The sequence below is a fragment of the Haliotis cracherodii genome, unplaced genomic scaffold (assembly GCF_022045235.1).
Source record: "Haliotis cracherodii isolate W230 unplaced genomic scaffold, xgHalCrac1.p SCAF_5, whole genome shotgun sequence".
Lineage (NCBI taxonomy): Eukaryota > Metazoa > Mollusca > Gastropoda > Lepetellida > Haliotidae > Haliotis > Haliotis cracherodii.
Window position 1 is genome coordinate 4434698 of NW_027266308.1, and position 14190 is coordinate 4448887.

A 14190-nucleotide genomic window follows, 5' to 3' on the forward strand; every position below is an offset into this window, starting at 1 on the left:
ACAATTGGGATCGATGACATTCATCAACCAAGTCAGCGAGCCTGACGACCCGTTCCCGTTAGTCGCCTCTTACGGATAACCATTGGTTACAGGCAGGTAAATTTATGGATTGTCCTACGTTAACTATGATATTCAAGATACGGTACCACCTGTTGAATTCATTACCTATTTAGTCAGAAAGTATGCTCATATCCTAATGTCGCTAAATACACATTTATGAGAAAAGTTACAAACACTTATTGGTATTTAAATCCGCTTTGAACAGAATTCCAGTTATATCACGGCGTATCTGCTTTATGAGGGAGGAAAGCCTGAAGTGACGCAGGTCTCAGACGTTTACCACTTTGATGAAACCAGCGTGATTACAAACCTGGAAACATTATCGGGGCGAACCGGATTCCGAACCCAAATCATACGTTTCTTGCGTGCCCAAGGGTCGCAACTCTGCACTGCGAAATGTTGTGCCTCAGGCGATTGGGCCGTAAAAAATCAAATTGCAAAAACTCAAAAACACAAGTTCATATTAAATCAATGCAATTCACATCGTCCAGACAAAACCATTCTCTAAGCTGAAAGTTATACACGTCCACAGCACGACTTTTTTTAAATAAATGCGAAAAAGTGAAAAACACGTGTCGCTTGGGCAGCCGAAACTACACGTTTAATAAGTGTATATAAGTGTATATAAATGACACGGAGTTTATGTCAGACACTCACACTGATAAAAACAACAACCATAGAAATGCCACGGCACACACCCGAACAACGCGAGCGGACCCTTGGTATGAAACAGATGGGAGCCTCCCATGCCCACATTGCTAGAACGTTTGGTTGCTCTCGTGTTGCTGTAACTAACCTGATGCAACGTTACAAACATCAGACAGGCAAAGAACAGACAAAACAAGGGTACCTACGCTCAATGAAGACCGGTACTTGCGTACTTTGCATCTCCGGAATCGATTTCCGACAGTGACGTCATCAGGGTTGAATGCCTCATGACATGTGGTCACTCGACAGACAGTGAGATTGAGATGGCCCCGGGCTGTACGTCGTTGGCAACGACGTGGCTGGCATGAAAGCCAGTTCACTCTCTTCAGACCTGATGGAAAACAGTGTGCATACCACAGAAGGGGGGGGGGGGAGCAGGGGGGGGGGGGGGGGGGGGGGGGGGGGGGTGAGCAGGGGGGGGGGGGGGGGGGGGGGGGAACGAACGGCGGCGTGTTGCGTTCAGGAGGTTGTGCCGTAAGGTTTATGTCTGTATATTAATGCATGAGTTGGGTTATATCAAAAATTACAAATAGAATAACACTAGAAAAGGCTTCGTGAATTGTACCACCTATGTGTGGAATTGAATTTTTGTTTCCTGCGTTTTCGCGAAAATGATGTAACCGTAGGGCTACCCAATCGATTGGCAACAAAGGCATGAGGAGCACCAGTGGCGGGTTGCAAAAACGATGGCAGAAAATCATATGTTTTGAACAAATTGATGGGGTTGAATAGTGATAATGCTGAAATATCCAAGGGATGTGTGTTAATAATGAACCAGCCAGAAATGTAATTACCATTGAGAAGGAGTGGAAGCATCGTCTACGCCTCATAACCAGTTGCTTATTTAGGCAAGAACGTTTAAACAACCGCTCACATGCTCTTACACATTTGGATGTGCATGTGATCTCAGTGTTGATAATAACTTTTTAAGAATTGAACGTTAGTTTGGATGGGTTCATTGATGTGTGAACGATTTCAAAGCGCTGCGTGAACCTCCGAGCTTGCGGTTTACTGGTCTCGCCGAATAATATCGTAACAATGTTTGCTTAAATTTGAAGTTCTCTGGATTCGCGGAAGAAAATTGCAACAATGTTATTTTGTCGGTATTTGCCGGCTATCAGTCACATACGTCTCCCCACTCATACTGAGTTACGCAAAGAAAAATAGGTCTATGAATATATACCACATAATCTGAAAATATGTCAACATCAACATAATTTCATTTTCTGAACACATTGACAAACGATATTTGGGATTAATCAAATCTTAAAAATAGATAACAAGAATATGAACAAAAATATAAACATGACTTGATGCACCGAGGCGAGCTCAACCATCAAGCATGGAAGTATATATGAACGGGAACGTGAGGGTGAAATTTATACTTACTGCTGTTGAAAATGAAGTTTATGGAACAGTTGTGGAAAATACCCCGACGCATAAAACCCTCCAATGGCACTAGCAAATTGGGAATATCACTGATTAATGAATGTGTTGCTTGTGTTTGGATAATCGCAAACCCATATTCGGACGATGTGGAATGGACTGGTGGGGATTGAACGGAGGGCTCTGAAACTTGTGTTTTTTGTGTTAATTTTCAGTGTCAGGATGTGTTACATTTGGAGTTTGTGATTTGTCATGTGTGCTGTAATACTTTACTTGGCTGGTGTTTCTTGTCACCTGAGATGGACCTACTGTATGCTGTATGTATGATGACAGCTTCGTTTCTGTGCCCCGTCCTTGCTCATGTGCCGCCTCTTCTCGGCCTAGAATGCACGGAGAAGGTCGGCCAACTCAGAAACCGGAATAGAAATTCTGTCTACGGGTAGAATGGTAGGCAATTTAGTTTGTTTGTTTAATCTAAGTTTCTTTCTTTACCTTTTTATGTCTTATTTTTTTAAAAGCTAGATGAATTTTATTTGTCTTACCATTGAACACTTTCAGAGCCTATTGGTTTAATGTTTTTCATTTAAGATTTTCTGTCTTGGTTTCTCAAAATCTTTGATTTTTTTTCCGATACAATAGTGAATCTAGTTTTAGTTTAGGATTCATCAGGGGCAGTCGCTTTGATCTGTGTCAGCGGCAACATCTGATCAGGGTAGATCTAGTCTACAACATTGTTAAATTTCATTCGCAATTGTCTTGCTGCTAGATTCCTGTCATTTCCGAAAACAAGGCATGAAAGTCAGTATCGCTCAATAAATCAATTTCATTCACCTCAGTAATTTTACAGAATTCATCTTCTTCACTTGCGTTCTTAGTATTGATAGATAGCCATTCCATAAACAAATCATCGTAAGCACAATCCATTTATTTTCATCAAACAGCTAGACGACATTAAACTGCAGAACCAAAGCATTTATCTATTTTTTAGTCAGATGAAATGTTAAAAGACCAGGCAAAAATACTAAATTAATTATGTTGCTGTTAAATGTAGGGATTAAAAAGAAAATCGAAAAACAAGTTGATTGTAAACACCGATCTAGAATTCGGGGAAACCCCGGGAAGTAGTTCGTGTGAACTTTTCTGTCCGTTCACATGTGTGTGAACTCCAAACATCAGATCACGTGACAACCCATTAAGCAAATCAGCGTGAAAGAAACAGTGTAAACTTCAAAGTATGAAATTATTAATATACGCAACAACAAAAGGTCCTGTGACACCAATATTTTAGTGTATTTTTCAAACAAATTAAGTTTGCTTTTCAATATTGTAGTACATGTATATTGTAGTACATGTATGGAATCAAGTCACAAAAACAAAACTGCAACAGAAAAGCATGCATTCCATGCAAAAGTTACTTTTATGCAAGCCCCATGCATTTCACTTCCCAAGAATGGCTATAAAAGCATGTGCGTTAAAGGGATTCCATATGCATTGTTTAGCATCGTGCTGACAACAACCACTCAGAAAAACAACACAATGACGCAATTATTCAGCATTACGAAATGCCACGCCTGTCCGAAAAATTAGCCTCTGCGAACCATCGGTATGCTTGAAGCAGGATCGGGTCGACGTGATGTGGCAACGTTGGCAACAGACGAATGCAGTCAGAGACCATCCTCGGAGTGACAGGCCACGCGTAACCAATAATCGACAAGACAACTGGAATCGAACAACACACCTACGATATCGATTCCAGCCAGCAACAGTGACTGCAAGAAGCATCCCTGGCCTTCGACGAATATCTTCACAAACCGTACGTCGTCCCCTCAGATGTGCAGGGATTGTAGCCAGACGTCCCAATTTGACAGGAAACCACCGCCAAGCACGTCTACAATGGTGCAGACAGCGTCTACGCTGGACGGCCATGCAGTGGGGACAAGTTCTATTCACTGACGAGTCTCGTTTTCACCTCAGCCACAGCGATGGACGGAGTCGAGTGTACCGACGTCGAGGTAAACGTTACGTCTATCATTGTGTCATGGAAGAAGATCGGTTCGGGGGCGTCACCGTTATGGTATGGGGTGGGATTACAGCAAGACAGAGGACCCGTTTGATAGTGGTAGAGGGAAATCTCAATGGACAGCGCTACCGCGACGAGATCATCGGCCCTGTTGTTCTACCGTTTTTGCGTCGTCATGGCCCAGGCATTACCTTTCAACATGACAACGCCCGGCCTCATATTTCTAGACTTGTTCAGGATTCTCTTCAACAAAACAACGTGAATGTCATCCCCTGGCCGGCTCACTCCCCTGATCTCTCACCAATCGAGCACATGTGGGATGAGAGGGATCGGCGCCTTCGACGTCGACTACGTGTTCCATAGACACTCCAGGAACTTCGAAACATGCTCGAGTAGATATGGACAGATATCTCACAGGACTTTGTGCGACGCCTGGTCCATTCCATGAAATGAAGATTGTAAATTGATATTTTGGCATGTTCATGTTTTTTTTTTTTTATGAAATCACACATATTCTGAAGTCAGTATGGCAAATTTAACCATTTGAACACATACAGGAGTCTTTTATCTGTTGCAAAACGAAATTGTTTCAGATTTGGGTAAAAAAAACATAACTTTGCATTAAGTCTTATTCAATGTCAAAGGAACTTTTGTTGTTCATTATATAAAAAACCCTGCTCGACACGAAGTTTATTACATGCCGGGCGTGTCCTAATATTTCAGTTTGTATAATAAACGCAATGCAACCTCTGTTTTCTATCAATTTTGAATTTGTTTGAATAACCATGTCATATCAAAAATATTGGTAAGATAAATTCGTTGTAGCAGGATAAGTCGGGTACATGGGGTTATATGCGTGCCTCGTTAGGTTTCATACCACTAGCATCCGGCCTCCGGCTCGTTTTATTAAACCTAACGCTGGACGCATAAAACCCCACGTTCCCCTCGTGATCCTGCTACAACTTATAATGACGACTCAAGTACTGACATGTTAAAGCTATAGCTATACCCACAATACCTCGGCTTTAAAGTTAACGTATTACCAACCATCTTTCACCAAATTGTAATGGATTCTCCCATTGGCTAACACTGACTCGCAGTATTGCGTCTTTGTCAGTGTCATTCGGATTGGTGGAATTTGAGAAGTATGTTCATAAATACTACCAAGTAACCAGGCGATAACGACCAAAACACACTGCTTAAGATATAAATATGTGGCGGCCCTCCCAGTGATTTGTATGCAGACCTCTCACCATTACACCTGCATTCTGCCTGAAGAGGAATCATGGGGTTTTCGGAGGCGTCTGTGCTGTCAAAGGTTGGACTGGGTCTGGCAGGAGCCGCTCTTTTATTTGATGTCATCGGATTTGCAACTGATTACTGGATGAGTTTGAGCGCAGGATCGCTTGTTGCGAATTTCGGATTATTCAAAACTTGCAATGGTGCAAGTTGTTCTTCATTAGACTCTTCAGGAGGTACGTTTCATTTAGATTTCAGAACTCGTATCGTTCTTGTATGATTACAATTCGTCACACCATAGTTGATTTCTTCATATTTTACATTAATCAAAAACATTTTCAATAATTTCGGTTCAAGGAAAGAGGCGGGCTTGGAAGGTTCACCGGAGTATGCAAACGTTATGCATTCTTAACACAGCAGTTTTAATAAGGCGACAAAATATCCATGAAAGTTTGTTTGTTTTGTTGTTTAACGCCGCACTCAGCAGTATTCCAGCTATAAGACGGTGGTCTGTAAATAATCGAGTCTGAACTAGACAATACAGTGATTGATATCATGAACATCGAACCACGCAATTGGGATAAGATGACATGCATGAACCACCCGATCCTGTTAGTCGCCTCTTCCGACAGGAAAAGTCGCCTTTTACGACAAGCATGGGTTGCTGGAGACCTATTGTACCCAGGATTTCCATGGGTCTCCGTGAAAGTATACATGCCTAAGTGTGGCTTTGTGTAGGTGACACCTGGTCACACGCTGCGGTGTCTGAATGACCCCGTGTTGATCAGCTAAATATCTACCATGTCAAATATATTTTTGCCAGTAACTGTTTGTGCGGAAAGTCACTTTTAGTACTCTTAGTTACCCCTGTGACACTTCCACTCTTTCCCAATAGTGAATAAAAGTGACAAAAAAGACAATCTCGTTAAAAACAGGTCTTAGTTCTCGCTATCGCTAAACAAAGATCTGAGGACATCCCATTACAGGTCACGTCAGAACGACCTTTCATCAGACCAATCAAAGCGTCATGAAAGTGACAGTCGGAATGTGTTTTTTGATCATGCAACCTCAAAAACGTTATAACGCGGGGTATTCCGAACGACAGTTACGGCCCGTATTACTGATTCCACCAAAATTATCGTCTATCTCTCGCTTCCGTGGGATAAACATTTGAACGGAGGAGGCGTTGCACAGGGAAGCACTGCCATACAATCGCAACCATATATTAGACATTCCGGAATGTTCGTTTGTTCAGTTTTCATAATTTTAATCGAGAACTGTGTCAACATATTTTTCAAGTGTAATGGAAGTTGCCAGGTTGGAAAGTTTACGTCAGCCATCTCTCTAGTGGAGAGTGTTTTGTCACGCTGTATGCATAGATCTAAATATGAAACAGATGAGGCGTTCTCACTGGTCTCCAACTATATCAGATCAGCGTATCCTGGCCCATCGGTATCACCCGTCACAAACACATGCAAAGGCAAGTCAAACATGCACTTGAACAAACATGTGGACACACACGTACATGCATCGCACATCGTGTTTGTCACAGATGCGTCACATTTCGAAAAGTCCTTCGTGTGTCTACCGTAAACTATATTGAAAGCTTTACTGAGATCTTGAATGTTTTAACCTTAATCAAACAAATTGTGAGGGAGAGTCGTATAAACATGGAATAAGACATGATCACTGCGGATATCAATATGTATTACACGTGCTTTTACAAGAAAATATCATAATAATTTCCAAGAGAAGAATGCTAGTGCATATGTTTGCAATATTTTATACTTTTGTTATTCATCAACTTCTCGTAACTTACACAATGAAAGGTTTTCATACCAGTAGTTGCTATACTTCTCTGTATGAAAGCCCTACTAAACATGTCTATAATAGTTGTTTCAATGTTACTCTCATTTTGACACTCATTGTAAATGGTTGCATTTGCATTCATTGTTATTTTATTGTCAGTGATACATATACTGAACCGCAAAAGAAACGTCACCATGGATAGATATATGAGAGTGAGTGAGTGAGTGAGGTAATGCTTTACGTCACATCGGCAATACTTCAGCCATATCGTGACGAGAAATTAGACATGAAATATACATATATTTAAACTTTATAAAAATCTGTCAGCGAAGGACAGTATGAGAACTAGAATATCACAGAAAAGATTTAAAACTAGTTGCGGAACATTTAAAAGCATTAAGTATTAAGGAACAACACAATATAAAAATGGGCTAGAGATCGTCAGTAACTAAAGGGAGATCACCACACCAGGGACCATGGGGACTTACAGTACCTTTGCTTCCTGCATGGACCCCGGCAGGATTTACACCACCCCTTCAGTCGCTGGCGATTATATGCAAGTTTAGCCATGGAATAAAACTAACAAAGATACTACGATTTAAAAGTCTGGTATGCAGAAAAATACTACGAATGAGATATATGAGAAACCATATTTGTCCAAACACTGTAAACATACTTTGAGACCTGAGAACTTGGCAAAACTGATCATCAAGGTTGAAATTAAAGTGTTAAATGTTCTTAAAGTAAAACACAACACTATTCTCTGAGAAAATGGCATCACAAGTCAGTATCTCGTGTGTCCGCCATGTGCATTGATGACTGCCGTGCAACGTCGATACATGGAATGAATGAGGCAGTTAATGAAGGCCATTGGCACTTGAGCCCACACTCTGAGGAACGCCTGACGCAGTTCAGCTGTAGTTGTCGGCCTTGGTCGGACGTCATTCAGCCGTCTTTGAATCTTGTCCCACAGGTGCTCGATGAGATTTTAATCGGGACTGAGGGCAGGTCACTGCATGGTTCTTATCCCGTTCTGCTGGAGGAAGTCTCTTGTTGCGCTCACAGTGTGGGCTCGGGCGTTATCATGCTGAAACTTGTGGTTGCGGCGACGAGCCTCTCTCAACAACACAAGCATACGAATAACGTTCCCCACGGCGTCTCTCTCTCTCTCTCTCTCTCTCTCTCTCTCTCTCTCTCTCAATAACGAATGAATGTTATCCGATCTGGGGGAAATGGGGGAACGCATGTGCATTTCAATTTGCACGGAACTCACGTGCATCGGGTTACCATGGCCGTTGCCGTGATCCGTTTGGGCGATCGGTTGTATTGTCATCTGCTTTGGTTTTTTATCAGCAAATTTCATTTTTCCGGACAAGATAATGTTAAAATATAGAAACTTTGACAAAAATTACCCAGATATTTAAATGACAACTTTTCATGCAATGTTACTTGGGGTGACGTTTCTTTTGCGGTTTAGTATATATTGTTTTGACATTTTAGTTTCATAACAGCAGACAACCTGAGATATGTATCACCTTAAAATTCGCATATCAACTTGGAATTCGGCTGTGCATGCGAGAAACAAGTTTACCTAAACTTTGAAAATACAATTATACATAGACAGAAAGATTTACTTTTTTACAATTGTAATCACAATTACAATTACGGGTGTTTCATTGCAGTGGAGTGGTTGACTGGCACCAAGGCTCTGGTGATCCTGCAGTTCCTGCTTGGCCTGGGGTCTCTGGCTGTCATCATTGTCTACCTGTTTTTCAAAACAGACCAACAGTTGTTCAAAATGGTTGCGTTCATTCTGGCCTTTGCTGCAGGTAAGACAACTTCAGGAAACATTTCGTTTTCTGAGTGAGTGAGTGAGTGAGTGGGTGAGTGGGTGAGTGGGTGGGTGAGTGGGTGGGTGGGTATGGTTTTACACCGCTGTTAGCAATATTCCAGCAATATCACAGCGGGGGACACCAGAAATGGGCTCCACACGTTGTACCCATATCGGGAATCGAACCCGGGTCTTCGGCCTAACGAGCGAACGCTTTAACCACTAGGCTACCCGACCGCCCTCGTTTTCTGAAAAGTTCAAAATAAGATTTGAATTGGTTCCTTATACTCTTGTCTTATATGAATTAATCACGCAACACACATCCCGGCATTCTTCGTGAAATGTAGGCAACAAACAAACTTTCCATTCTGATAATTTTTGCTGAGGACCAACTATTTGATATTCTGACGGAGGTGGGGGACGGAGCTGGGATCTATATCAAGATTAGATATTTCTCCAGGCATTTTTTTCCCCAACAGTCTGAAATATAAATATTTTTGTCAAGCATTTTCAGGAAATCCTATTGGGAGTGTTCTCTTCGTTTTACATATTATTATGTTTATGTTTTGCAGCAGGATTTACTATTATTGGAATCATCGTCTTTGCTGCCAAGGCCACAGAAATGTATAAGATATTTGACTTGAGCTGGTCTTTCGCCCTGACAATAATTGGGGGTCTGCTTTACGGTGGTACTGGAATCGTTCTCCTCATTGGTTAAGTGGAGCGAAGTCCTCTAACATGAATGACTTATAAGTGCTTACAGACTGTGCTTTGTAATTGATAGCATTGGTACATTTAGAGCAAAAATATGTTTCTTACTTAAAATCCATGACAACAGTTTAGTGAATTCAATCTTACGCCTTTGTAGTATGCATATTTAAGATTTATTAAACAATATTATATTTCAAACATTATTTGTCACGGGTTTTATTTCAATATTCTCATCTGGTTACACATGTTGGAATTAACATGCGTAATTGTTTTTGTATCAGATTTCCGTCCGACGTCATCCGACGTTTATTGATTTTGGTCAATAAAGGTCTGTTCTTGCTGTGAAAATGTGTTTGTCCTGATTGTTTTAAGTTTGTATTAGAGACGTGACTCAGTCAGTCAAACAGACATTCCTGGGTATTGCCATGGATTATACAGGGAGTCGTGGTAACAGGGTGGGTCAATCCCTCCTTCGATAACATGGGATTGTATGGGTTGTTTGGATATTGTTTTGGACATTATTTGAATTGAATAATGCATGGTACTGTATAAAACAGTGCATGATACTGTATAGGATACTGCACGGTACTGTATGGGATACTGTATGGTACTGTATAGGATACTCAGTGGTACTGTAAAGGATACTGCATGATACTGTATAGGATACTGCATGATACAATATAGAATACTGAATGATACTATAAATGATATGTCACGGTACTGTATAGGATACTGCACGGTACTGCATAGGATACTGCATGGTACTGTATAGGATCCTGCATAGTACTGTATACGATACTGCATGGTACTGTATCGGATACTACATGGTACTGTATAGGCTACTGCATGGTACAATATAGAATACTGCATGATACTGTAAAGGATACTGCACGGTACTGTATAGGATACTGCACGGTACTGCATAGGATACTGCACGGTAATATATAGAATACTGTATGGTACTGTGTAGGATATTGCATGGTATTGCTTAGGATACTGTATAGTACTTTCTAGGATACTACATTGTACTGTATAGGATACTGTATGGTAATGTATAGGATACTGTATGGTACTGTGTAAGGTACTGTTTACGATACTGCATTTTATTACCCACGTGGTGAAGATACAAGTGGTAAGATACTATGATACTATGATGCACGATACTTTATGGGATACTGCATGATACTGTGTAGTGTATGTCATGATACTGTATCGTGTAAAGCCATGTACTAGATAGGATACTGCATGATACTGTAAAGGAAACTGCATGACACTATATAGGATACTGCATGATACTGTATAGTGTACTGCACGGTGCTGTATAGGATACGGCATGATACGTTATAGTACTGCGCGGTACTATATCGTGTACTTCATGGTGCTGTATAGGATACTGCATGGTACAGTATAGGAACCTGCATGGTACTGTGTAAGATACTGCATAGTACTGTATAGGATACTGCATGGTACTGTAAAGGATACTGCATGATACTGTATAGGATACTGCATGGTACAATATAGAATACTGCATGATACTATAAAGGATACGTCACGGTACCGTATAGGATAGTGCATGGTACTGTATAGAATACTGCATGGTACTGTATAGGATACTGCGTGGTACTGTATCGGATACTGTATGGTACTGTATAGGATACTGCGTGGTACTGTATAGGATCCTGCATAGTACTGTATAGCATACTGCATGGTACTGTATCGGATACTGTATGGTACTGTGTAAGTTACTGTGTAAGATACTGCATAGGATACTGCATGTTATTACCCACGTGGTGAAGATACAAGTGGTAGGATACTAAATCCGTACGTCACACGTCTGTCGTACAAGGTTGACCTCGTTTTATTCGATTTGATTGGATACCTGTGACCTCTGTTACACCGGAACTACCTTTTTCATTCATTAAAAAAATCGCGAGACGTCATTCACTTTCTCAACTACAATAGAATACTGCATGGTACTGTATAGGATACTGCATGGTACTGTATAGGATACTGCATGGAACTGCATAGGATACTATATGGTACTGTGTAAGATACTGTATAGGATATTGCATAGTACTGTATAGGAAATTGCACGGTACTGCATAGGATACTGCACGGTAATATATAGAATACTGTATGGTACTGTGTAGGATACTGCATAGTATTGCTTAGGATGCTGTATAGTACTGTCTAGGATACTACATTGTACTGTCTAGGATACTGTATGGTAATGTATAGGATACTGTATGGTACTGTGTAAGGTACTGTGTAAGATACTGCATAAGATACTGCATTTTATTACCCACGTGGTGAAGATACAAGTGGTAAGATACTATGATACTATGATGAATGATACTGTAAGGGATACTGCATGGTACTGTATAGTGTAAAGCCATGTACTAGATAGGATACTGCATGATACTGTAAAGGATACTGCATGACACTGCATTGAACTGCATAGGATACTATATGGTACTGTGTCAGATACTGCATAGGATACTGCATGGTACTGTATAGGATACTGCATGACACTGCATAGGATACTGCACGGTACTGTAAAGGATACTGCATGACACTATATAGGATACTGCATCGTACTGTATAGTGTAATGCCAGGTACTAGATAGGTTAACGCATGGTACTGTAAAGGATACTACATGGTACAATATAGGATACTGCATGGTACTGTTTAGTGTACTGCACGGTACTGTATAAGATACGGCCTGATACGTTATAGTACTGCGTGGTACTATATCGTGTACTTCATGGTGCTGTATAGGATACTACATGTTACTGTATAGGATACTGCATGTTACTGTGTAAGATACTGCATGGTACTGTATAGGATACTGAATGATACTTTATAGTACTGCGCGGTACTATATCGTGTACTTCATGGTGCTGTATAGGATACCTCATGGTACTGTATAGGAACCTGCATGGTACTGTGTAACATACTGCATAGTACTGTATAGGGTACCGCATGATACTGTAAAGGATACAGCATGGTACTGTATTGGATAATGCATGGTACTGTATAGTGTACTACATCGTACTGTATAGGATACATCATGGTACTGTATTGGATAATACATGGTGCTGTATAGTGTACTACATGGTACTGTATAGTATACTACTTGGCACTGTATAGGATACTGCGTTGTGCTGAATAAGATACAGCATGGTACTGTACAGGATACTGTATGGTACTGTATAGTGTACTACATGTTACAGTATATGATACTGCATAGTATTGAATAGGAAACTGCATGATACTGTATAGGATACAGCATGGAACTGTATTAGATAAGGCATGGTTTAAACAAACTACATGGTACTGTATAGTGTACTACATGGTACTGTATAGGATACTGCATGATACTGTATTGCATTATGCATGGTACTGTGTAAGATACGGTATGGTATTGCATAGGATACAGCATGGTACTGTATAAGATAATGTATAGTACCGTATAGGATACTGCATGGTACTGTATAGGACACTACACGGTACTGTAGATGATACTGCACGGTACTGTATGGGATACTGCATGGTACTGTATAGGATACTGCATGGTGCTGAATAAGATACAGTAGGATACCCTGTGGCACTGTATAGTGTACATGTTACAGTATATGATACTGCATGGTACTGAATAGGATACTGTGTGGTACTGTGTAAGATACTGCATGGTACTGAATAGGATACTGCGTGGTACTGTGTACGATACTGCATGGTACTGTATAGGAAAATTGCATGATACTGTATAGGATACCGCATGATGCTGTATAGGATACTGCATGGTACTGTATAGGATACTGCATGATACTGTATAGGATACAGGATGGTACTGTATAGGATACTGCATGATACTGTATAGGATACAGGATGGTACTGTATAGGATACTACATGGTACTGTATAGGATACTGCATGATACTGTATTAGATACAGGATGGTACTGTATAGGAAAATTGCATGATGTTGTATAGGATACAGGACGGTAGTGTATAGGATACAGGATGGGACTGTATAGGATATTGCATGGTACTGTATAGGATACTGCATGATACTGTATAGGATACAGGATGGTACTATATAGGATACTACACGGTACTGTATAAGATACTACACGGTACTGTAATGGACATTGCATGGTACTGTATAGGATACAGGATGGTACTGCAAAGGATACAGGATGGTACTATATAGGATACAGGGTGGTACTGTATAGGATACTGCATGATACTGTATAAAATACAGGATGGTACTGTATAGGATACAGGATGGTGCTGTAAAGGACACAGGGAGGTACTGTATAGGATACAGGATGGTACTGTATAGGATACTGCATGATACTGTATGGGATACTCCATGGTATCTATATAGGATACTGCATGATGCTGTGTTGGATACAGCATGGTGC

At 40.7% G+C, this 14190-nt stretch overlaps 1 protein-coding gene across 1 annotated transcript; it reads left to right on the forward strand.

The window, feature by feature from the left end:
• Nucleotides 1-5459: 5459 nt before the first annotated feature.
• Nucleotides 5460-9771, forward strand: LOC139443198 (uncharacterized). The gene is made up of 3 exons (XM_071224160.1): nt 5460-5649; nt 8905-9051; nt 9626-9771. The coding sequence occupies exons 1-3, from the start codon at nt 5460-5462 to the stop codon at nt 9769-9771; spliced, it is 483 nt and encodes a 160-aa protein (XP_071080261.1).
• The last annotated feature ends 4419 nt before the right edge of the window (nt 9772-14190 follow it).